Source organism: Halyomorpha halys, unplaced genomic scaffold, assembly GCF_000696795.3.
Source record: "Halyomorpha halys isolate HHAL.00 unplaced genomic scaffold, Hhal_1.1 Scaffold392.1, whole genome shotgun sequence".
Taxonomy (NCBI): domain Eukaryota; kingdom Metazoa; phylum Arthropoda; class Insecta; order Hemiptera; family Pentatomidae; genus Halyomorpha; species Halyomorpha halys.
Window position 1 is genome coordinate 386,789 of NW_027114089.1, and position 25,701 is coordinate 412,489.

A 25,701-nucleotide genomic window follows, 5' to 3' on the forward strand; every position below is an offset into this window, starting at 1 on the left:
ATATTTTGTCTATTATTTTATTTCAATTTAACAACTCAACTTATGATGAATGGGCAAGAGGCTGGGACCGATTGAGGTTTTTACCCTCATTCTAATAATAGGGGTCATTAAAAAACTGATCGATATGATTAAAAATTTCATAAAATTTTATTTGACTTTATATTTAATCAAGTTATGGCCAAATTTGATCAATTAAGAGGAGAGGATTATTAATAAAATAATTCTTCTCACATGCTTGAAATTTATATCTCAAAAATTCTCAACAAGAATTAATTCAAAGTTATTGAAAAATAAATTGTACACTAAAGATATTCGGAACTAGTTATGAGAGAACAATGACAGATTGCCATACCTGAGATTGTTTAAAGTGTGCTTTTAACATTTGTCCAATGTTTTGAGTGTGGGATGGATCGAGAGCAGCATCCACCTCGTCGAGGATATAGAGAGGAGCGGGCTTAAATAACAACATTGCCAATATAAGAGAAAGTGCCACTAGAGACCTTTGACCACCACTCAGTTCGTCCAAACTTTCTTTCCAAATTCCGCCAAATCCAACCTTAACCTGGTCCAAGAAAAAAAAAAAAAATTTAATATCAGAATATTTTTAGTTCTAGAAAACAAATATGAAATAAAACAAAACTAACAGTTAATATAGATAATTATTGTAAAACGCGGTCTCATAATAAATAGCTTTTTACTATTATTTTTACTGCACCCAGATCATCTTTCTTTTATTAATTACACACAATTGATCGTAAATCTTCTAATAAAGCTATTTTAATGTAATGTAGGTTGTTTATAATGTTTATCTTAGCAGGGCACATACATTTTTTTTTTTTACCATTTTAAAGCATTGTTTCAGTTTTTTTTTTAATACCACAAAACACATAAATCATCAGCATATTAGTTATAAGGTCATATGAAAACTGAATTAAAATTGTTAAAACTAAAAATTAACAAAAAGATAACAGAAAAAGACTCTTAGAAATAGTAATATAATTTTCATACATACTAACTCCTATCTGTTCTGAGACATAATTTAAAAAAATTACTTTAAAAAATTTATAACCATCAGTCATTTCAAAAAATCTGCCAACTCATAGATGTCCATTTATTAGAAGTATCCATTAAGGGAAGTTCAACAGTATTACAATGTAAATACACCATATATATATATATAAAACAATCATTTAACAAAATAAAAAAGTCAAATTTCAGAACTGTAGAACATGAACCAACCAAAAGCAATGGGCGTGAAGTGAATTCAGGCTGCTTTAATACCATTCATAAATTATGATCTAACCATACATGTTTGGTTGATTAAGCTAAACTAACGATATACAATCCTATAGAAATACAGTATCTGTATAACATAAAAGAATTCTTACTATTACAGATGTAAACAGTGATATTTGAAGAGGTAAGTGGATGAAGGGGCTATGTAACATTTTTTGAATCTTCAGTGTGGATGAAGGGGGTTGGTGCTAGTCTGAGCTACTCTAACCTCAAAATCCAATTACTAACTGAGATAACTAGATGTAGAAGGAGCTATGTACACTTCAAAACATAACAAGCTCCAACAAAAAAAATTGAACCTTGTTTTCTTAAAACTTACTATTTATAACACAAACCCTTCATTAAATATAATTAAATTGATGAATGTATTTTCAAATATTACCTCAAGACCTTGCATGAAATCCTTGCCATCGACCGGCTTCAACATGGCCTGAGCACTTGGAAGTAAAGAGCTGAGAATAGAATGGAAATCGTGATTGACCTTATCCCAGGCCCTGCGTATGACCTCTTCTTTCTTCACGTCGAGTTCCTCTATAACTGACAATATCTTGGACCGATCTTCTTCAATTATCGTCTTCTTGTCCATCACCTCTTGAAACTGCAAGGAGACAAATAGTTTTATTTTTTAAACACTCGTTAATTTTTTGGGGCATTGGGGAAGTTACTCGCTGTAATTAATTGTTTAAAAAGTCAGATAAATAAGGCTACCATGGAGGGCGGGTTCCATTTGTAACTGATATAAACCAAACCAGATATCAATCCTTCCATTATAAAATCCCTAACCATCAAAACCCTCTAGTTTTAAACCTAGCTTCTTCTAGTCCTGAAAATCCTCCAAGGCACTGGAAAAGAAGATGGCCTGGAGACCTTCTAGTGTAAAAATATGATTAGGGTGTTACCACTGTGCAGTTTCTCTACATGCCTGTATCTGTAGCTCCATTTTTATATTACATCAAATTTACTTAATATGTTTTTATGTAAATAGAGGAGAGAGAGGGAATTTGCAAAGAATATTTATTAAAATATAAATCCCATCACAAACCAAAGCAAAAGGTGAAAAAGTTTTTATCCCGTATTTACCATAACTAAATTTAAAAAGTAGCATAAATAATTTTAAAATTCAAATACATAAATTATAAATTTATAGTAAATATACAGTGTGTTTCAGGATTAAATGTACTAACTGAATATATAAGTTATGGATCTCAAAACAAGAAAAAAATTCTCTATGAAGGTAAGTCTGTAAACACATTATTTAGAAAACATTCACATAAAAAAATTTGCATTATAATGAATTATTTAAGTTATAATAATTACATTAATATGTGTTCCAATATATGTAAATATTATAATATGTTAAACTACAACAAAATTTAAAAAAAATGTAATAAATGAAATGTAAACCTTAACATTTATATTAAATAATGATCCAGAGAGACTACCATAAACATCAAGACAGGCACAGACACTTTTACTGCCTAATCTTATTACTTATCAAAGATAAATTTTTCTTTTTACTCGAGAAACATACCTGCTCCTCTTGGCTTCCGAGAATGTCTAAAGATTTTGCGCTCGCATGCTTTCCGAGTTTTTCCTTTGCTTCTCTTAATTTTTGCAATTTAGCTCCAGCAGCTTGGGGATCATTATTTTTGAAATCATACTTTCCATTGAACTGTCCGAAGTATTCTCTATCTGATTCTATCCATTTGTGTTTCTTTTGCAAGTCATTAAGCTAAAAAAGAAAAGATGATTACAAATAAATAAAATCAAGTTACAAGATAAACTAGAAATATAATTAAAATATAAGTAGATGGTCATTTCGCAAGTCATTAAGCTAAAAAAGAAAAGATGATCACAAATAAATAAAATCAAGTAACAAGATAAACTAGAAATATAATTAAAATATAAGTAGATGGTCAGGGTTGCGGTCAAAATATATATAATAGAAATATAATTCTATTTATGAATCTGTAATTAATTGGCAGAAAAAAATATTAAACCAATTTAAAAAAAGGGAACATTTTTTAATTAATTAAAAAAATAACAACATGAGATCTACTTGTATTACAAGAGCCTAGAGAGGAAAAAAAAACTGTTATTTCGCCCAAATTTTTAATTACTTGAATGATAACTATATATACTAGTCAAAATAGATGAGTCTGTTAACAATAGGAGAGGATAAGAAATGACAGCTGTTACATTAAAAAAATTAATTTATCATTTGTAGCTCTATATCTTTAAAACTACCAACAAAACTAGAAAATCTAATAGAATATCATTTAAAGCAGATTAAATTTATTAAAATATGAGCCCTATTAGAGCTGCTTATGTTGTCTAGTTCCCATGATAAAATTTTTCAAAAAGCCTAATTTCATAATAAAATAATGAAAAATTAGAAGTTAGTGAATTTATATTAGGAAATCTATATCCCAGGAACCCTTCAAAAACAGATGTCTAATAGCACTCAAATTAAAGCTAGTTTAATGGACTATAAAGTAGTTTATGACGTTTATCTTCGTAGGGGTAGTAGTTTTCATGATATTTGCTAAAATAAATTGATTTATAGTGTCTCGGACTAATTTCCATGTGCAAAATTTATATTCATATGTGAATATCATAAAAACTAAAATAAAAAAAAACAGGAATTATGTACAGATATATATTAGCATTCAAATTAAAGCTAGTTTAATGTACTATAAAGTAGTTTATAACATTTATCTTCGTAGAAGTAATAGTTTTCATGATATTTGCCAAAATAAATTCACAAGTTGTTTGGATAAAACATTTGGTTTATGAAAAAATATATCTCATAGATACAAAATACAAATATATCATAGATACAATTAGACTTACTATTACCATTAGTTTATTAGTACTCAAATTGAAGCTAGTTAAATACAATATAAAATAGTTCATAATGATTATTTTCAGAGGAGTAATAGTTTTTATATTTACCAAAATAAATATACAAAATATTGATATTCGATTCTAAAATTAACCAAAATATTAGTTTTAATCTTTTCATAAATATAATTTAAGGCTTAAAATTTAATTGTTTTGAGTATGAGGAGATGGTCGGGGTGCTGTCAGCAAAAAATATACACAAATAAACAAAAACTTATTTATTTGTGACCTTATACATCAGGCACAAATAAATAAGTTTTTGTTTATTTGTGTATTTTGTGCTGATGATTGTTAGTTTCATTAGATTATTTATTTGATTTTTTCATGATTCACCGAGAAATTTGTAAATTTAAACAATTATGTCAAAGTTGAAACTAAAAAAATGAAGTGAAAATGGAATATGGTCCAGAAAATTTTCAAAATGAGCAAATTGATGCAGTCTGAACTAAATTTGTAGTTGTGTGCAACTAAAATTAGTTTGAACATTCTTCAATTGAACATTCTTTTTATGATCCCTATTTCTGTTGAGTTTTGGCTTAATTTGAAGCTAGGGATAAAAGATGCATGAAAACTATTTATTTATATTTGATAATATTGTGCTTCGTAAAAAGATCAGCTTAATTAAAACAAATTATCTTAAATACTTCTAAGAATAATTACCATCGCAGTCAGCTCACTGATATCCTTCTTCAAGTTTTCAATTGTGTGAGAACCTGAAATCACAACTAAATCAAAACCATTCATTCTCTCGGTTAGCTTGTCTCTCTCGGAAACAGCATTCTGAATTTCTGCATTCTTCTGTCCTATTTCATCCTTCTGCTCTTTTACTTTGCATTCCCTTTGTTTAACATTTTCCTAAACACAAAATAAATAAATGTTTTAAAACATATTTGAAATAACACAACAGAAATAAATTTAAAACTAACTATAACTAACTGTACTAACTATATTTTAAAGAATTTATTTATAACTATTCTGGTGTATACAGAAATTCGCCAAAATGTTGGACATTTATAGAAATAATAAAAAGTGTTTAGAGATTTAACTGGATACAAATTATTTTATTTAAAAAATGCATTTGGATTTTATTGATCATAATAACGTTTATTGTTTTATTTTAATACAAAATTAAACATTGCCAATTGATTTTAAACTAATTCTAAATTTAAAGAATACCTGCAGTTGAGACAATTCTTCTTGCAAAACTTTCAGTTCTTCTTCACGAGCAGCAAACGCTTCCTGAAACTTAGCAAGTTGATCTTTTCCATTTTGCACTGACTTTTCCAATTCTTGTATTTCCAAATTCAGAGTTTCGAATTCCTAAAAAGACGTTTATGTTTAATTAAATGGCTACGGTTAACACTATCAATTTTGTGGAGAAAAAACAAGAGCTGAAAAAGTTACCTGTTCCCTCTGTTTCCATTTATTTCTACTATCCTCCGCTTTTTTCTTCATCCTTTTCAATTCTGATTCCGCATTGGACAATTCCTTTGCCCTCACAGTTTGAATGTTCTCCATCTTATTCTTCAGCTCAGATGCCTTAACAGACTTTTCCTTAATGTCTTTCTTATAATTTTGGATCAGAGCCTGATTCTTATCTAGAAAAAAATATCTCGATGGAATTATTTAAGCAATAATATAATTTAATGAACATATTTCATCAATAAAAAATATATTTAAGATATGATAATTATGAACGAACATGATATAATATAAAACGTTCTTAAATATAATAATCCCAGTAAATTTATAAATAAATATTATTACATATTTTCAATGTTTATGTAGAATCTGTAGAAATCTAAGTATGCTCATACAATCATTGTTTTTTCTTTTATTATTAAAATATACCTTATGATTAACGATTCGTTAAAGGATTTATTTTTTTCATTTTTGCATTCTTATTAACTTATTATTATTTTTTCATTATTTTTCTACCTTTGATGTTTACGACTTTTTTTTTTTTATATTTGTAAATAAGCATATAAACAATAATTGTTCCTTTTTGTAAATTAATTTTAGTTCATTTTGTTCATTCTTTTTCATTTATATTATTATGAGTTAGTCACACAAACTTAATAACTTCTCCAATTTATTATTTTAGTAGTATTTATTTATGTTCATTTTTATTTTGTTTAATTTTTGTATTATACACTAATACTCATAGTCTCTAATAATACTCTAAAGGAACTAGTCTGAGAATAAATAAAGACTGATATAAATGTATTGCTGTCCAATAGTACTAAACTAAAATACTTTTTAAAAACTAAATGTACAAATATTGGTAATTAGTTTTAAAAAATGAGCTTGTTGCACATCCATAGGAAAATAAACAAAATATTGAATACATAATGATTAGTCAATATTCTATACAATTATTTTTTAATAAAGAAAAAGCAACCACAATATTTAAGAAGAAATAATTAGACATAAAATTACCAAATATTTAGTTTAAAACATTCTTCTTACTCCTTTTCTGTCTATTAAGATGCAATTTGTAAAATATAATCTCATTCATAATAAATCTGTATGTATTCATTAACCTAAGGATAGTGGCACAATCTCATAAGAATTTTTTTGTAATTCCATTGAACCAGCCCTAGAATTCAATGAAAAATATAGGTTCAAATCCATACAATTTGTTATAATACAAGTTGAACGGTCAAGAAATAAGTGTGCGAACCTCAAATTAACAAATTGTTAGCTATCCAAATCTCAATATAACATATTCATTGATAAAAAGATGTTTTTCAAAACCCCTTCAGATTTGTTATACCGAAACACCAAAATATTCTATATAATTATTTTTTAATCCAAAAATTGGAACATAATTTTATCTGATTCATTTAAAAAATGTAATATTTGAAAAAAATATATATACAGTCCCATTTATAACTAATCTGTATTAAATAATTTATATGACTGCAAAAAAAAACTTAGATTAAGATTACATGAAATATGACTTGTTTAGCTGCTGAAGTTATAAGATAAAAAAAAATACCCAAATTTAACATAACCTTTCCCAGGCCCCTAATTATGCTGTATGACAAAATGAAACAAATTATATAATGAAATAAAATGCAAAGAGTGAGGATGTTTTCTTACAGCTAAGTTAATACAAAGGATAAAAAAATATTACCAATTGCTTCCTGAAGAGCTTTAATTTCAGACTGCAGCTGATAGTGCGATGTCTGTTCCAGACGGGCCCTTAACATTTCTACTTCTCGCTCTCTAATCACCAATCTTTCCTTCATTTGTTCATAACTGGAAATAACACATAAAAGATTATTAAAATAATATCTAGCCAATACATAAATTCACAGTAGAAGTGTTCAAGAAATAAACATAATAAGATATGTAGGTTTTGTCTTAAATAATGAAAAAATAATTTAAATCAACATAATGAAATATATGAAAGGAAAAGATACATATGATACAATGGGCAAGACAGAAAAAAAATATGTCACAATGGATAGAAGGTGCACAGTAATATAGATGAGTAAAAAAAATATAAGAGAAAATAAGAATGAAGTGTCTGGAAAAAAGTGAATAAGAAAGAACAAGGGAGAAGAGACATGGAGAATGGGAAAGAAAGAAAGAAATATGAGAAAAAAAAGGAAAGAAAAATAATTAAAATAAATAAATAAAGAAAAGAAATATTTCTTTCTTTCCCATTCTCGATATCTCTTCTCCCTCTTTCTTCTTCACTTTTTTCCAGACACTCTATACTTATTTTATTTATTTATTATTTTATATGTGTATATAGGTGACCGTAAAAATTGATATATAAGAAGATGGTCAGGGTTGCGGTCTAAAGAGAAACAAAAATAGTAACCTAGGTTCAACCGTTTGCTATGAACAGCCCTGCAAAGTGGGGCGAAATGTCGGAAAATAAATAGTTGTAAATTATTTTTGTTTCTCTTTTGACCGCAGCCCTGACCATCTTCTTATATATTTATTTTTTTTATTCTTATCTATCTTACTGTGCATCTTTTATGCATTGTAACATATTTTTGTCTTTCTTGCCTATTGTACCATATATATCATTTTTCTTTCGTACATTTCATTATGTTGATTTAAATTATTTTTCATTATTTTAGACACTACTTACATATCTTATTATGTTAATTCCATTACTAATCATTTACATTTTCTTACGCACCTTTCATTATGCTTATTTTTTTTTATATATAATTCTTACCTCTATAATATTCTATTTTGTTTTCTATAGTTATCAATCAACTTCCATCTACTTAATTTATTGTTATGTATATTTTTATGTCTGTTTATTATTTTTATGTTTATCTGAGTTATGGTTGTTATCTCTTTTAGGTTTTTTCAGCCCTGATGAAGGGCTGAAACTCAGGTTGAAACGTCAGCATAAGTTTTTGTATTTTTTGTTGACCCCCTATCCCGACAATCTTCTCACATTAATCTACGGCCAACTATAAACACCTCATTATAAAATTATTAATAAATTGCCTAGTACGATTAATCTTCAGAATCCCCAGGGACTCCTACATCTCCTGTTTTTACAAGAAGTTGAAGTAGCTTTACCCTTCCTATAGTCAAAAAGTATTTCCTTGCATCCTTCGTCTACCAAGTTATCCAACTCTGTTATTCATTATATATCTCAAATCTTATTAAATTCAAATCTTCTATTCGTTCCCGCAATACCCATTTTTATCCTGCAGACTTATATTGCAGCTTTTCACAGATCCTTTCTTATCAGATCCTCTTCCCAAAAGAATTCTATTCCTTCACCTCTCAAGTTTTTTTTTTTATTTTTATTCTAAGGATCTAAAAGCCATTAAATATTTTCAAAGAATTATTCTAAAGGAATGTGCCAGAATAAATAAAGAGTTTATTATTATTATATATACATATGTTTCTTGGATCATCTCATGATTGATTTTAATTTGATTCTTGGTGTAATGAATTTTTTAGAACAAACTGCAGCCATTTAGTGTTTGGGTGACTGAAACTCAAATATTTGATCAATTTGAGGGTAAAGTTTGTGGTAGCAAGATTATTAACATCTTCAGCTGCACTGCCGAAATTATTATCAACATTTTTATTTCTCTAGTATATTTCTTTTAAATCTATTTTTATTTATAATTCATTTAATGTTTTATTAATTTATGTTTGTTTTAGTAGCAAACCCATTTGAAACCTCTCGCCATATGATCAATTATTAATTAATAATTAAGAACTAAATTAGGTGTGTTTTTCGTATGTTTAAAAAAAATGAATATTTTTGTTCATAATAATTGTGAATCTGTTGTTTTAAGTTCAAGTCTAAACATTGCTGTTTAGACTAATAAAGAATGTACCTAACATCTCATCTTTACCATTACAATAGGAACACACAGTAAAAGTTCATCAGGAGTGCACAAGATCCAGACAGCATAATTTGCTGACCATAGTTGTAATCAATAAAGACAATCTATTAAGGAGATAGATAACTATATGTATAACTGTTGAAAAAATGAGTCATCGGTTTCAAGACTATTACTTCTATCCATAAATCCTACCTCATTTAAAGAACTGAAACTTCACTATGGGTTCACCTCCTTAATTGTATACATGTTACCATCAGAGTTTGAAACCCCATATTTTATGGAATACCTAGGTCATTTAATATAATGCCAAAAACAAGCCTTATAAAACTATTCTTATTTAACAAATTTCCTATATATTCTAGAGAATGACAAATAAGAAATTCAGCATTTAAAAAAGTGATATATGAATGGAAAAGTGGGCTTACTTTTGAGCAATAGGGCCTAATCTCTGGAGTTGTTCACTTAGTGCATCCAATTCTTTCTTCTTCAATGCAAGATTTTTTTCGGCCTTTTTAAATTCAATAACTGTCAGTAAAACAGGTTGACTTCGCTCAACAGCACCTGGAAAAACAACGAAATACATTCAGTAAGTGATTCATAACTACTTGAAAGTCATAAAATAAGCGTAATTTTTTTTTTTTTTTTTTTTAATAACCTTTTTTATGAAATTAAAATAAAAATACTGACCCATTTTACATCATGCTCCCTAACTATTTATCTTGAAATATTAACTTATAATTGGCTAATTCCTGGATCAATAATTTGTAATAGGAGACTACTGGTATATAAAACATTTCATTATCCAAGAAACAAAATTATTACTCAAAAAATAAGTTTATGAGCATTTATTACTTTAACTAACCTATACATGGAATATATAGTAAGGGAAAGTTTGCAATTATACAAAATTTCAAATTCAAGTTTTTGATAGAAATACATGCATTGAGGTGTCTTAAGTCCAAATAATCATGTCTCGCAAAATGGTCTGTATGTGGACAACCTAGCTCAAAAGAAAATTTGTACGAAACTAAAATTACCTCTTTAAGGTGGTTATGTCTGGGATGTGACAGTAACTTTTTCGACATAATCGTCCGACTGGAAGTACCATTTTATAGAATTGATATTTCACATTTTTTTTTATTTCCTTGAAAACACTTTTGATTAAACTCGTCATGTCAAAGTACAATTAAATGTTCTTTAATATCAGCTAGGTCTTATCCTCAGGGCTTAAATGACGAATTGTTAAAAAATCTTCTAAAGTACCTTTCAATTTGTTCATATGAAAAAAATAAATAGTTCTAATTATTAGCAATAATAAACAATGGATAACTACAAAAAATTAGTATATGAAGAGAATATGGTTGAGAGTGCAGTCAGAAAATAATAACAATAAGTTGTAAAAACTTATTTAAATGTGCCAACGTTTCGGCCAGTATTTCTAGCTTTCATCAGGGCTATTGTAGGAAATTGGTATTTCCTGTATCTCTTGAGATTCTTATCGTACAGGCCGCTGAGCTCACTTAAATTTCCGATTTGCTACTAGTAACCCTGAGGAAGGCTAGAAATTCAGGCTGAAATGTTGGCACTATTAAATATAAGTTTTGGAAACTTATTGGAGTTATTTCCTGATCCCACCCCCAACCATCTTCTCTTCATATATATTATCCAGGATCAACTATCTTCTCATCATAACAAAAAATTAAGGAATTTTATTAATAAGTAAAGGAGAAAATAGGAAGATCCGATTTGAAGAGGAAAAGTTGAGTGCAATTACATTATGACTATAATGAATATTTCCCTCACTTATAGTATGCAGTTAGAATTTTTAGTTTTCGAGATATTTTAATGAAAATGCAAAACTAATCGAGCCTAGTCCCCTACCACTTGTTTTATATTGACCATTCCCTCGCATTACAAAATCAATTTATTTCCATATAATTTTTTTTTCTTGAGTTTCAGTACATTAGTAAAGAAGTTCCATTAAACAAAAAGTAACTTTCATACAAAAATGAAAGACTACAAAAAGTAGAATTCTAGCATGACTCACTAGTAATTTCTTCCATATATTGTGATTCTAAAAACTTAACAACATTGTTAACTATAAGGATAAAAAAAAGATATATTTATAAATACCTCCAGAAATCAATCCACTTGGGTCGAAAACATCACCATCAAGTGATATCGCCTTCCGCCGAACTACAGTCGAAATTCTTTCAGCAGCGTCAATGGTTGTACAAATGAAAACTTGTCCGAAAGTCCATGCCATCACTTTTTCATACTCATTGCTGTACTCGACCAAATCTTGGGCTAAAAAGACATTTTCTGCACCAACCTGCAGAAATTATTAAGAAAAAAAATTAATTTGAACTTATAATTTCTTTTCAAACTGTTTCAATAATAAAAATAAAAACTGAGAGTAGCAGAGCTCCATGATTAAGATCGTATTTCCCCCTCACAAATGTAATATCATTTAAATGTTACATTAATACTTGAAAACAAAGGGAATAAGAAGGAACGTGAAAGAGGAAAAGGGAAGAAGTTGAGACACCCTGAAGAAACTAATAATTTAAAAGTAACAAAATCAGTCAATTAATAAAATATTTCAAATCCTGTATCTCTTTTAATAGAGATCAGATTTCTACGGTTTTATTTTTGATAAGAATTCACTACCTTAAAAATAACCAAATATATAATTACCCATAAAATTTATACTTTTTAAGTTATGTGAAAATGAAGTTTTCTTTCCTTCAAAACTTTGTGTGCCGCTTTTTATTAGTAATTTCTCAGATTTATTCTAAATTTTAATATCCTCTCTTTTTTTTTTGTTTTATAAAACAGTGTGTTAAAAAGTGATAATCAAGTTTTAAATGTATTTTCCTTCATAATATTCTTAATTAGTTTTGTTTAATTAATCAAATAGCAAGGTAACTAATTTGTTATCAGTAAGAAGACATTCCTATTTCATTGACCTCAACCTATGTTTATCCCTTCACCTGTTAAACACAAGACCCCAACCTATATGTCCTGGAAGCTGGTTAGCTGATTGTCCTTTTTCTACATTTCAATGCAAAAGACATTTTATCTTCTTATAAACAACCTTAGTTATGATGTACACCCATTGTTATTCAACCGTCACGTTAAGAAATCCAGGAATCAGCATTGAGAAAGAAATAACCATTAGCTTGCTACACTAAATATCATTCAAATACGCTTCAAATCTCTGATAATGTTAATATTTAGTTTTAAGAATTATATTTCTGTGTGATTGCGCCCCTGGAAAACCCACCCTGAGATAGATAAGAGTCACAATATTTTTTATATTAATTCAAATAAAATCCTCATATCTGTGGTAATTACGTCTTGTCATTTATTTAAACCTAGTAAGCAACAAGAATATTCAAAGATTAGAGGATAAAAAGCCAGTTCATTTTTTAAAATGTGTAAAATCTTAAAAGTAAGTTTCATCATAATCGCTGAAGCCATTTTGGCAATACTATCTATAGAAAAATACATTTTTCCAGGTAAGTCTCAGGCCTGAAGTCACTAGGTTCATAAAATACAATTACTAAACTAAAAATAATTAATTGTTTTACCGGGAATGAATTGTACTAATTTACAATAAAATCATTATTTTATTTCCATTAGTTCTGATTTTTTTATGTTGTTTGGGTTTGATTAGCATTAAAAATTTTAATTTTTACCTCAATAGATAACCGATAGTTTATTTCATGTAAAAAAAAACTTAAAATTTTTGTTAATTCATTTCTAGCTGAATATTTCGAAAACTAAGTATCATGCAAAAAATGTGTGGGTTTTTGGGGCGCCGAAACACGCCTGACGTGACAACTTTACGCTAAATATTGGAATAATAATATTAATAAAATAGACACACAATATTTGAATCAAGATATTTATTTTCCTTTACAAATGATATTTATATTTAACAATTAATTTCCATTATTCTGTTCATAATCGAACGATGGTACGAGAAATATGAGATGAGTGGCATCAATTCGGCTGTAATATCCCTGGAAAATGTTACACTTTTGCCTACATGACTTCCAGTATCTATAACCTCAATTACCCCCACCACCGCACTCTCCGTTACGCTACACTTTTGCCTACATGACTTCCAGTATCTATAACCTCAATTATTCCCACTACTATACTACTAAGCCACGCCCATTCTATTTCCGTTACGCTACACTTTTGCCTACATGACTCCCTGCAATCTAATTTATAAGACGTTGTCACGTCAAAAACATCTCTTATCCTCTAAAGAAAATAACTGTGATACTGCCTGAAAACTTGTGGAGGAATTTAAGTATTATTTCAACTATCTGTTAAACAAGTCACAATCATGTATAACTAAAAAAAAAAAAAAAACAATCAAAATTTAGGATGAAATGATAACTTTTTTGAAGACTTACTTCTTGCTGTGCCCTTCGAATTGTTTGCTGATCCATCCTGTGTCCTTGAATTTTGTTCAAAGGGACAAAAGTAGTTCTTTTCATTAAATTTCCTTTTTCAATTAATTTAGCTGAAATATGCTCATTTTCAACGACAACATTGTACAGCTGAAATTTCAAAATAGTTAAAAATTAATAAAAAAGAATATTGAATTTTATTTATGAAAAAAATAACATTGTAAAACTACACTTAAAAACAATAAAACCTTAATTAATAAAGGCAAATAATGATAGTAATAGACATAGATAATAAAAAATCCACTTCACTGATATTAAGAAACACATATTTTTATGTTATATTTAGAGCTATAAACACAGAAAATTAAAAAAAAATGAAAAAATAATATTTTAGTGGATTTATTTAAAGTTACATAACACTTAAGTTATACTACTAGTATTTTTATAGAAATATTGCATGGAGTGAATTGGAAGCAGGTTGGTGTTGTACATTTTGTGCAGGAAGCTAGTTTTTGTCTGATTCTATGCTTTTCAGGCTTCAAAATAGAAATGGACTGTATTTATACAAGTACATGGTGCATTCACAAAGTGTCAAAATTGTTTTTAAAAAAAAACGAAGTTATTGTTAATTGCCTACAGGGTTTTCGGTCTGTTACATTTTCTCATACTAATTATTATGGTAGTCACGGCTGTGAAACTCTGATAGACAGCTCCATACCCCACCCTTAACCTTTATCCTTCATAGTGTGAGAAACTGAATAAAGAGTTTCCCTAAGTGATCCTTAAATTTCTTTATCCTCAATACGAAGAGATGCATACCATCGTTTAGAAAATTTATACAATTAATACATTGTTACATTATGTTAACTGTATGACCGATAGTGGATGTGTCATTATTTAGTTATTTACAGAACACAACAGACATTCATTGCTAAAAAAAAAAATTATAATCTCACCCTTCCTCCGGCAGCTTGCTCCAAAGCTCTAGCATATTGCTCGTGCTTCACTGAAAATAATTTGCAAAGCAGACCTTTAACTTTGTTCCGATCAAAGTTTGGTTCAGGGTCTCTGTATTGAAAATTTAATCTTGAACAACTAAAACAAAAATAATAAAACATCAATAAGTATGACACTGCAATAAAACTTAAACAAAAACTAAATAAATAAATTACCTAAGAGCATAATTATTAAAAGATTCTGAGCATTGTCTATACTCATTTGAAACAGTTCTGTATTGTTCCTGAAGAGATTCTAGTTGTCCATCTTGATAGTTAACTTTTGAAAGGTTTTCCTAAATAAAATATCAATAAATAAGTAACAATAATAAAATAAGAAGTAATTATGTCTATCAAAAACTAAAAAAAAAATAATTGTAGCAGTCTTGGGGCTGGCTGACAGAAGTGAAAATAATAACATTCTTATTTATTTAATTTTCTTATTTAATTAATAAGAAAATAAAATACCTTTCATTAGAAAGATACGATGAATAGATGAAGGGAATATCCTAGTTCTACTAGGTAAGTTTTATCAGGAGTATCGGAGAGGAGGTTAGTGTTGAATTTACCAGCAATAATGATATTGTTATATCAAGGTGAGAAGAGAAGGTTCAAAGGTTTCATCGAATTTAACATGAAGAGGGCGATAGAGTAGAGGAGGAGGAAGATATTAGTACCAGGAGGAGATTTAAAGAGGATTTTCAGTCTTAAACTATAATGAACATACAGACCGACTCCTCTACCATTTCGGTCTGTCCGATCATGACGAATGAGTGTGTAATTAGGGACAGTTACAGAAGAAGAAGGGATATTTGCTTTGAGCAACTGATAACTACATACTCTTAAGTAAGACACTTCTTTTTCTTTCTCATCCAGCTCCTTCTTATCCTTAGCAAAAGTCATCTCAGTTTTTTTCAATAAAGGTCTTTTAGTATCAAACTCCTTCTTGTCTTGCTGCATTTGAATGGTGCATTTCTTAATTTCTCTTTCAGCTTCATTCAACTGCTGTTCAACGACTGAAAATAGAAAAGAAATAATAACATCATGTACTAATAAATTCATAAGGTGTTTCATGGCTCAAAAATAGTTCTTTTCCAGGATATTCTGCTAAAGAAAAATTAATGCACACACAGATGACAAACTAACATATTCACTCTACACAAATGATCACAAGTGAAATTCTGTTACTAATTATATCTACATCTATATAAAAAGCAAAGTAGTAAAAAATACAATACTTGTTTAAACATTATAAGTTTCCATAAGGCTAATTACAAATATGACCAAATATATTTTGCCATATCGATGTAATCAACACGATGAGATTAGGAAAATATTAACTTAATCTTTATTATGGGAAAAGGTCCCAACCCAAATCATTGAAAAAAAAAAATCAGTAAAAAATAAAGACATTTAAAAGAAATTATAAATTTCATTAGTATTAATATATTAAATAAATAGTATTCCATAAAATAATAAAATTAGTTGTAAAACCAATTTATTTTTATTATAATTTAACTTAAAAAAAAAGACCTGTTCAACAGACTGTAACTTTATTTTTCTGACTAAGGAATTAGAATCTAATTTAACTGACTTACCCATAAGTTGATCCTGTAAAGTAGCATTTTCGCCGTCTTCACTCTCCAAGAGACCAGAACTTACAGCCTGAAATTTCTTCTGAGCAGCAGCCAGTGCTTCAGCATCTTGCTTGTCAGCTTCACGTAAATTGTCAAAAATAGCCTGCACTTTCGATAGTTCTTCATTTTTCTGATTTAAAGCTTTTACATCATCATCGATGTTTTTCTGTAACTGCTTCAAGTGTTTTGTATCAGCTGATAAGGTTTCCTTAGCACTCTTAACTTTCGCAGAAGATTTTGCTTCCAACTGTTCAGCTTCTTTCAAGTGATTTTCAAGCTCTTTTAATTTCCCTCCACATTCCTGATCACGATTTACTTGTAGTTCACCGATCTCTTTTCCTTTTTTCTCAATTTCTACCTTTAATTCTCCAATTGTTGCTTTAACAGAGTTCACTTCATTTTGGGTGAATTCCATTTCTTTTTTTCTATTTTTAACTTCATCCTTAAAAAATAATCAAACGAATAAATATATTAACAATTTTTACACAAATAAAAATATGTACAAATCAATCAAACATTCTTGGACTTAAAATGTTAAAAGAGTACCTGCAGCAAATGAGTCGTTTTGTTGTAAAACATGGTAACAGGAAAAATGAAAACTTTAACAATGCTAAATACAATATTTAGTAATTAGTTACAATATTTTACCTTCAGCCAGTAGTCACTTATTATAACTTAATATCAATATTATTCTCTTGAGAAAACAAATTTCCCAAAAATTCTTTCAACAATTTATGAAATCAGCCTTAAAAAAGCTGATGATGGCAAAAACTGCAATTCATGAAAAATTTCAGATACCATTTTTTACGACTCCATGCTTCAAAAATGAATGTGTTTACGTTATAAACCAATTAAAATTTCAATTTAAAAGTATTCTTATAAAACTTACAATCAGAGATTTCACGATAAAATACAGAATTACCAGAACTAGGAAAATAATTTGATTTTCGTATATTTCAAACCAATTTTAAATAAACAATATCATCCAATAAGAATGAATAGGGAACACATAATGGAAAGAAAGTAGCTTAATCATAAGATATATACAAAAATCAGTGAATTAAATTTTTTTTTAGTGAATATGTTTTGGAAAACAAAGGAAGTATTCTCAACCGAGAGGAGGTTAAAACCATTTAAGCTCAGCATATCAATATATATGTGGCAAGCATATGGAAGATATGTTACAATGACACTTTCAGTTCCAACACAAGTTTACCGGAGTCTCCCATGGACAACCAGAGTAGTCCAATCAAACTAGGAAAAAAAAGACAAAGAGAAAAAAAACTTGTTTAATTTTTTTCCCTAAAAACATCCTATTTGAATCTTTAGAGTCATGACTATTTTTAGAACGTTCTTTAGTGGCGTCCCAAATTACCCGAAATATAACATGTATGAAATTCTATCTACTTTAATTTTTTTATCGAGTGTTCATCTCTGAAAAATCCTTAAAAAGTTATTTACTAGTTAGTGAAAAGAAAAAAATGAATTATGTGAATCAAACACGAACCACTAAAAACTGGAATGTTCATAGCCGAAATATAACTTTAGGAATGTGGGCTCTTATTGCAGTCACATCTTCAATTGTTTCATTTAACATTTTAAAAACAGATAAAGAACTAGCTATTTATCAATTATATTTCAAATTACCTCGGTCTGGCAAAATTGCCAGGCAACATATAACCTAGTATGTTGATCGAGTTCCCTGAGAACCCTTTGGTATTCAACATACTGATTTCTCTCGTCTTTCATCCGTTGTAGTTTCGGGTTAATCTGGTCAGTAACCATCTAAAACAGACACAAGGAACGTTATTAGATCACATGTAATTAAATGCAGGAAGGTGTGGGTGGTGATCAATAAAGGTACAAAAATATAGTATAAAAAAATATTTCTATTTATTAAACAGTTTTATCAGCTATTTTGAGTACCATTTTGGACCACCACCCAGAATATCATTATAAAAATAATAGAATAGAATAGAAAATAAATTTTATTTTGGGATGAGGTTGTTGTTTTTGGTTGGGGCTTTAGGGCGTAAAACCCTGAGTTCATCAACGCCCATAGATGGGATGAGGTTCCTTTGGAATAACAAATGTATTATTATTATATTATCATATATGAGTTATTTATAACCTTCTCCTATAAATAGTAAAAAGAAGATTTTAAGGGCAAAATATTTAGAGGATGCATGGGCGGTAAGATCCAGGTCCTGCATTTGGAGTTCAGGTTATCCCTCAGGTATTAGTAATACCCAATCTACCCAATCTAGAGATAGTTAATTATACTAAGGCTTAAAGGTAAGTTCCAACAATTTTTACCAAAATTTATATTGGTAATTTTGATACTGATATTAGATCCAATACCAAATTATAGTCTAATATCAATAAAAGATAAAAAAAATTTAATTTTTTAAAACTTTAAACTGTCAAATTTCAAAAAAATATGTAAAAAAAAAAAATAAACAAATAAAAATAGTTATGAACATGCATATTTCATGCTAAAATATGCTGATTTTTTTTTTTTTACACCATTTTTCCTAATACTTTCTGTAATCTGAAACCCCCCCCTGCAAGAATTAGTTCAAATTACCGAGATTACACTATGCTTTATAATCCTAAATATCCCCTTTCCTTCTGTTTTTTTTTTCCAATTCAAAATCCCAAATTACAAAAAAACACATTCATAACACTCCTAATTAATCTTAATAATTTGCAATAAAATTAAATATATTTTTACGAATCAATTCAATCACAATAAGTTTTAAAAATATTAAAATTTCAAAGGATATGTTACTTACACCATCAATTTCTCTAAGTTTGCCATCTTTCTTTTCAATCGTTTTCTGAGCATCGTGTTTTTTGTTTTCATACATTCTCGTACCAGCAGCTTCTTCAATCATTGATAATATCTGAAACGCAAACCAACAGTTACAGAAATTTACATTTTAAATCACTTAATTGGTTTATTAATATATTTTTTTAAAGATTGTACAATTAAAACCAACCTTTTTTTTTTTCCAAATGTAATTAAAATCAGTAGAAAATTATAGTGAATATCGAGTAAGGGTTATATTAAATGTGATCCACTTTTAATTAAAAATGTGAATGAATTCCTTAACATTTAGTAAGTACTTTATTCTATTATGTTTAAGGAAGTACACAGATAAGAGACAAAAACAGAAATTAATTGAACTGTCATTTCAATTAACTATTATTCAAGTAGACACACAAATATAATAGAAAATAAAAAGTTCTACAATTTACTGGAAAGACAAATAATATTTTAGCTAGAACTGGAGTTACCATAAAAACTGTTTTGCCTTAAAGATTCTATGAACTCTCCCTAGCGAATATGGAAACAGAATTAAAGCCCTCAATTAAGAGCCTGTAACATAAAATTAAGAAGATTCCATTAGGCTAAACTTATCCATAAGATGAAACAGCCCACAAAATTTCCCCGCATTTCAGTTTTTGGGAAAAATTTGTCTTCCACATCTCCATATAAATACCCTTTATTTATGATTAAGAGCTAAATATGTTTAAAAAAAAAAAAAAAAAATCATGTAATATATTGAGAACATGCTGGAACAACAGTGGATCAATGTGAGAGTTTCTGAGCCCCATAGAGTCCACATAGGTTTGAAGAGTCCTGCTATAGACCTATGCATTCTATCGACTAAATTAGTGTTGTAACCTTGATGCAAAAAGTTTAGGAAATTAGTAGATAATCAATTGGTAAAAGAATACAAATCTCAATACTTTATTGTCGACTATACATCATAACGATAATAAAACATTTGAACAATACATTAATAACAATATGAGTAGACTATTATCACTGTTCTCTAACTGCCAACTAGATTAGGCACTTATAGATTATAAGAATTAGAAAGATATCAAAAAAGAAAATAATTTAAATAATTAGAATGGTTAACACCATAAAATTACCTCTGGTGGTTTCATGTTCAACACTTTAGTTATTCGTCCTTGCATAATTAGAAAATGAGGATTATTGACATTCAACTGGACAGAACTAAAAAAATCGTTCACTGCTTTGTTGGTGACTGAAGATCCATTTATCATGTACCTGTTTTTACCAGCAACAACAATCTGAAAATGTTTTAAAAATTAAGTTACATCTTTCAATTACTCAAACTGTAAAATTTTTACATGTTTTTTAGAGAGTTAACGCTTTGTTGTTGGAATAGAAATTAACTTTGATCACTGGAAATCATAATATGGTTCTATTAAGTATTTCAAGAAGTACTACATCAAACTAAGCTGGATTTTTTTAGAAACTGAACTAAAAGTACCAATAAATCAGAGGATAAAGTAAGGAAGTTCAATAGATTATTAAAATAACACCAGATAATAAAAATTTTTTGGCTAAAACTACAAATGAAATAGAAGAAAATCTTCCAGAAATTAAAAAAAATTAATTCATATAATGAAGTTTGGCTTGAACTATACAGGCTGTATAAAGGAATAAAGGATAAAAATTCATTTATCAAAATTTAATGAAATTTCGAATAGTTCAAAATGAGACAGAATGAGATAACATTTTCAAGTAACCCGATATTTTGCTAATTCAAAAAATTTTAAAGACACAAGACAATATTCACATGAATGTAATATAACTAACCAATTGTCACTCATATGTCTGCCTAATTTTTGCTCATCAAGAGCTAATAATGGAATCATTAGTAAAATAAATCAGGAAGAACCATTCAGCTCACCCAAAACAACTAAAAACTCAGATTATTATTTTAAGCCATCAAAAAGTCATTAAATATCTAAAAACTGTGTTTATAACATAAATCTAAACACATCACTCTCTCCTCCTTGTGAATATGATGTTATCAGAGAACATGTAAGGCTATATTACATTACTACAAGAAAGAAGAGTATGTTATTAAGAATAATATAAGAGAAAACAAATTATTCCTGATAAAAACCCAAGAACCTAATCAAGAGAAATGGTCATGTCGAAAATCTTTTCTCTACATAGATACAATGAACACTATGTTTATGACAAATATCTATTTAAATGTATTTCTCCCTTTAAGAACTATCACAAACAAGTGCATAGCATTAAGGACAGGTAGGGAAAAATTATTGTAAAATATGAATTATAAAACAATCGTAAAATAAAACCTGTTAAAAAATTAACAATAGGTTCACTACCATACATAACCAAATAGTAAAGTTTAGATCAATTTCACAACTAAAGTAACAATAACTCACCTGTCGGGTGACAGTGATTTCCTCGTACTGCTCATAATTGATAGGACTCTTGCTGGTATCTTTGTTGTCAAAAACAATCGTAACAGAGGCTTTAGTTACTCCAGCTTGTCCACATTTATAAATCAAATCAGTCAAATTGCTTGCTCTTACCTACAAAATAATATATCAAATAATCTAACCAACAAATATATTGTTAAATAAAGTAGGTATTATCAAAGCATTAGTGTCACTTCAACATGACAGTGAGGGTGTAACTCAGATATATACAATACAAAAATGGACCATTATCAATGGCGGTTATAACCTGACACAAAAATCTCTTGAGCCTTAGCTTAGAGCTGTGATAAAATTAAAGCAAGAACTGCTAAACATTTTGAACGTTGAACCTCTAAACATTTTTTAATTCTCTTATCAACAAAAAAATTGATAACAATATTATATGTAAAAATCAATAAGGATGAAATGAAATGAAAATAAAAATTAAATGAAAAAATAATTTTATTCTGGGACAAATGTCCCCTAATAATAAATACATGGTTCACACATTATGATTATATGTCTGGCAAACATCTAGAATGTTTCAGTATAGAAAATAAAATTATATTAAGATCATAGTTTAACTACTATTTATAATGGTAATCAATAAATGTCTATTTCAATTGTTTACATTAATGTGGAGGTTTGAGTTGTGTAGTAAGAAGAGGAATAAGTGTTATTTAAAGGAAAGAATGGATGAGGATTGGCGAATGGCGGTGTTAAGGGAATTCCAGGAGGTTGCATGTATGACTAAGGATTTGCTAAAGGAGGCAGTTTAATGGGAGGACATATAGATCAATCAGTGTGGAGAACTTGAAATATTTAAATTTTTTTTTATTTTAAAGACTTGGAATAAGAAAACATCAAGGAGGTATTGCCTTTGGGAGGTTGGATAGAGCCACTTCAAGTTGGTATACCAACAGGAGACATGAGAATCCCTGAGAAACCTGAAGATAAACCTTACTAAGCAATCATGAGTATTTTCTAAGGATGTGTTTGATGTTGCTAAGGAATGAAGATTAACAATGTTTAGCTTAAAATTTGTTAGTTTCAGTCAAAGATCGCTCCCGATTCAGTTCTTATCTCCCCTTTGAAAAATTATAATTAATAATACTATAACAATATTAAATCAAATACAAGCTTGCGAATCAAATAAAAAGGAAAATCCTGCATTACAAAGGTTTAAATATTTCAGAATAATAGATATATTTATCCAAAATTCACATATAACTAAACGATTAAAAAAAAATATTAGCTTCAAAGTCTTAATTTCAATGACTTCTTGCAAATGAGATTATTTTCATCTTGAGCAGAAAGTGGATTCATTCAGATAACAATATTTTAAACACCACCAAAGCGTACTTTCAATTCATCATTAATTTTTGTGATTTCTCGGTTAAATGCAATCATATAATTTTGAAAGGTATTGAAAATCTTTGTGTAACAATGATGATTTATACTCTGTCAAATTAAATTGGATTAAATTAAATTGATTAATTTAATTTAATTAAATCTCTAATTCAACTCTCCTAGATATATTATATTGACTACTGCAAGGATGTCAAAATTAAAGCATTGAGAACTATAGATTATAACCCTATAATCCACAATCGAACATAATTTATAAGTGATAAGATGCCCCACCCACCATGTAGAGGAATAGTTGTTTACTATTATAATGAAGAATATAACTAAGGAACATCATACTATTTAATTGAAAATGAGATAAGTAATAAAAATACAATACTAATTTATTTTTTTAAATAGAATTTTTTATTTTTTTGGCATTAACCAATAGTTTGCTCGGTAAGTATATGATGCAATTGAAATTTGCTTCAATCAATCAACTGCTTAAGTCATATATTGACTTGGTTATCTCCGCATATCACTAAGTGTTTTACATTATTTTAGTTGAAATCCCATATTGTCTCTGCTGCTGCAAAGAACAATTAAAAAGCCTAGGACAAAATCAAGGCGATGTAGAAGAGCATTTAGAAGATTAGGCCTTTCCAATGCCCAAAAACATACTAATTCACTTCAAATCAGGTTGCGGAGCACCCTGTCTCAAAAAGGGTACCACAATTGCCCGTCAACAGTTTATGAAATGACAAATAGTCAATAAATACTTTAAAATAAACAAAACAGGTTCACAAACGAGCAGAAGATAGGTTATGACAAACTTTTACGATATAAACTAGCATTTAACTGTCAAATTTCTAATCAGCCTAGTATTTGTCTTACTAAACTTAAAAATATTATCTCTAATGTAAGTAAAAACTACTACTACTCTAGGACAGAAACTTCAGAGATGACTAGGATTAGGACATTAGTTCTGTTACAAAGCCAACGTACTTGCAAAGAATCATATAATATATAGGATATCTTACTATCACACATCAATTCAGAAGTAAGATTTCGATTATCAGAATCAACTTGATCCTTAACTCAGAAACGACATCGATAAAGATTAAAGTTAACAACTGTTTTATTTGCATGGACATCAAAAATATTGAACAATTTCAACATAAGTCAAGGTCACCAGCAGCAATGTGAATAAATAAGAAACAGATTAATCCTTTAATGAACCTCTAAGTCTAATCCTTTTGAACAACTATGAGTGACAGATAACCTAGATTAATAGAGGTTACTGATAAAAAATAAAAAGAGTAACAAAATTACTTACATGAGTTAAATTGCTTATGCCCAGAACAAAACAAATAGAGTCTAATATATTAGACTTTCCTGTACCATTTAATCCAGTAATGGCATTAAATTCTTGATCAAAACCATTAATTTCCGTCCTAGAGCCATAAGACTTAAAACCGTCAAGTACAATGCTTTTAATAAACATTTCGGAATGATTAAATTCCGAGACAAGCTAGTAATAAAATAAGTAGTATGCCAAAATATGAAAGTTCAAAGTATGCCAAAAGCTTAACAAATCCGGATATATAACAAACACAGCCAACAACAGTCTTTCAAATTAAACCGTTTGTTTTAATTCAGTGAATTGATAATGGCGGGATCAACTGTCACTAACTCTGGGAGGTTACCCGTCATAATTTCAAAAATTTTCCAATACACTTTGAAGAAGATTTGTGTTCCCCATCTTATTATTATTATTTTCTTTATTTTTTCTTGGGCTGTACACATTTTAGAAAAATCCAAGTGAAATCATAGATATTGTTATATTTTATCACAATTACTTAGAATATTCAATTTCAAACCACATATAAACTAGCACTATTACTTTTAGAAAAAAAAGTTTGCATTAATATTATCAATTTATTTATTTTTTTCTTTATCTTAAGTAAACTGCTTGGGAAAAAAATATTTAAGGTCTGTTCCAACAACCGGTTGACTGTCCGGAACTGTATAGAACATGCGCAGTAAAGGTTTTAGGAGGCTAATCCTCGTACTACGCAAGCTCCGTACCGTTCCAGAGCGTCAGAAGTGGTTGCTAGAACACACCTGAATAAATGAAAAGAAGCATTTATCATGCATTGTCACTTTTTTATCACCTGTAGCTAAGTTTTTGAAAAATGGTTCAAAATATTTTGAAACCTTGAAAATATATACATATATTTATATAATTTTTATAAATATACATTTTCTAGTGACAAAGAACGAATGGTTTAATCTTACTTAACCATTGTATTATAAATCTTGAGAAATACTAGTGACACAATACAAATATTTTTTTCGGTAATTTTTTTTAAATAATTTATTTTTGTATTCTTTATTTTTTTATAAATAGAACTAGCTTTGAATTTCATCTATGCATGAGATAAAAAGTAAAAAGGTCTGTAGTTAGAAGCGCGCT

The 25,701-nt window shown here is 28.5% G+C and overlaps 1 protein-coding gene across 2 annotated transcripts in view; it reads right to left on the reverse strand.

The window, feature by feature from the left end:
• Positions 1-25,062, reverse strand: part of SMC2 (structural maintenance of chromosomes 2) — a 26,928-nt gene extending 1,866 nt beyond the window's left edge. The window contains exons 1-19 of one of the 2 annotated variants that reach the window (XM_014422875.3): positions 24,562-25,062; positions 21,843-21,992; positions 20,547-20,708; positions 19,397-19,507; positions 18,249-18,386; positions 16,563-17,043; positions 15,805-15,980; positions 15,142-15,260; positions 14,926-15,064; positions 13,973-14,119; positions 11,676-11,874; positions 9,968-10,103; positions 7,340-7,464; positions 5,605-5,798; positions 5,377-5,520; positions 4,861-5,055; positions 2,828-3,028; positions 1,679-1,894; positions 353-562 (exon numbers count right to left, since the gene is read on the reverse strand). In XM_014422875.3, the coding sequence (XP_014278361.1) occupies positions 353-562; positions 1,679-1,894; positions 2,828-3,028; positions 4,861-5,055; positions 5,377-5,520; positions 5,605-5,798; positions 7,340-7,464; positions 9,968-10,103; positions 11,676-11,874; positions 13,973-14,119; positions 14,926-15,064; positions 15,142-15,260; positions 15,805-15,980; positions 16,563-17,043; positions 18,249-18,386; positions 19,397-19,507; positions 20,547-20,708; positions 21,843-21,992; positions 24,562-24,729 (3,411 nt within the window). In that variant the 5' untranslated portion in view covers positions 24,730-25,062. Of the gene's footprint in view, positions 1-352; positions 563-1,678; positions 1,895-2,827; positions 3,029-4,860; positions 5,056-5,376; positions 5,521-5,604; positions 5,799-7,339; positions 7,465-9,967; positions 10,104-11,675; positions 11,875-13,972; positions 14,120-14,925; positions 15,065-15,141; positions 15,261-15,804; positions 15,981-16,562; positions 17,044-18,248; positions 18,387-19,396; positions 19,508-20,546; positions 20,709-21,842; positions 21,993-24,265; positions 24,307-24,561 lie in introns of those variants that run through there. The other variant, XM_014422876.3, reaches the window with a different exon arrangement.
• Positions 25,063-25,701: the final 639 nt, after the last annotated feature.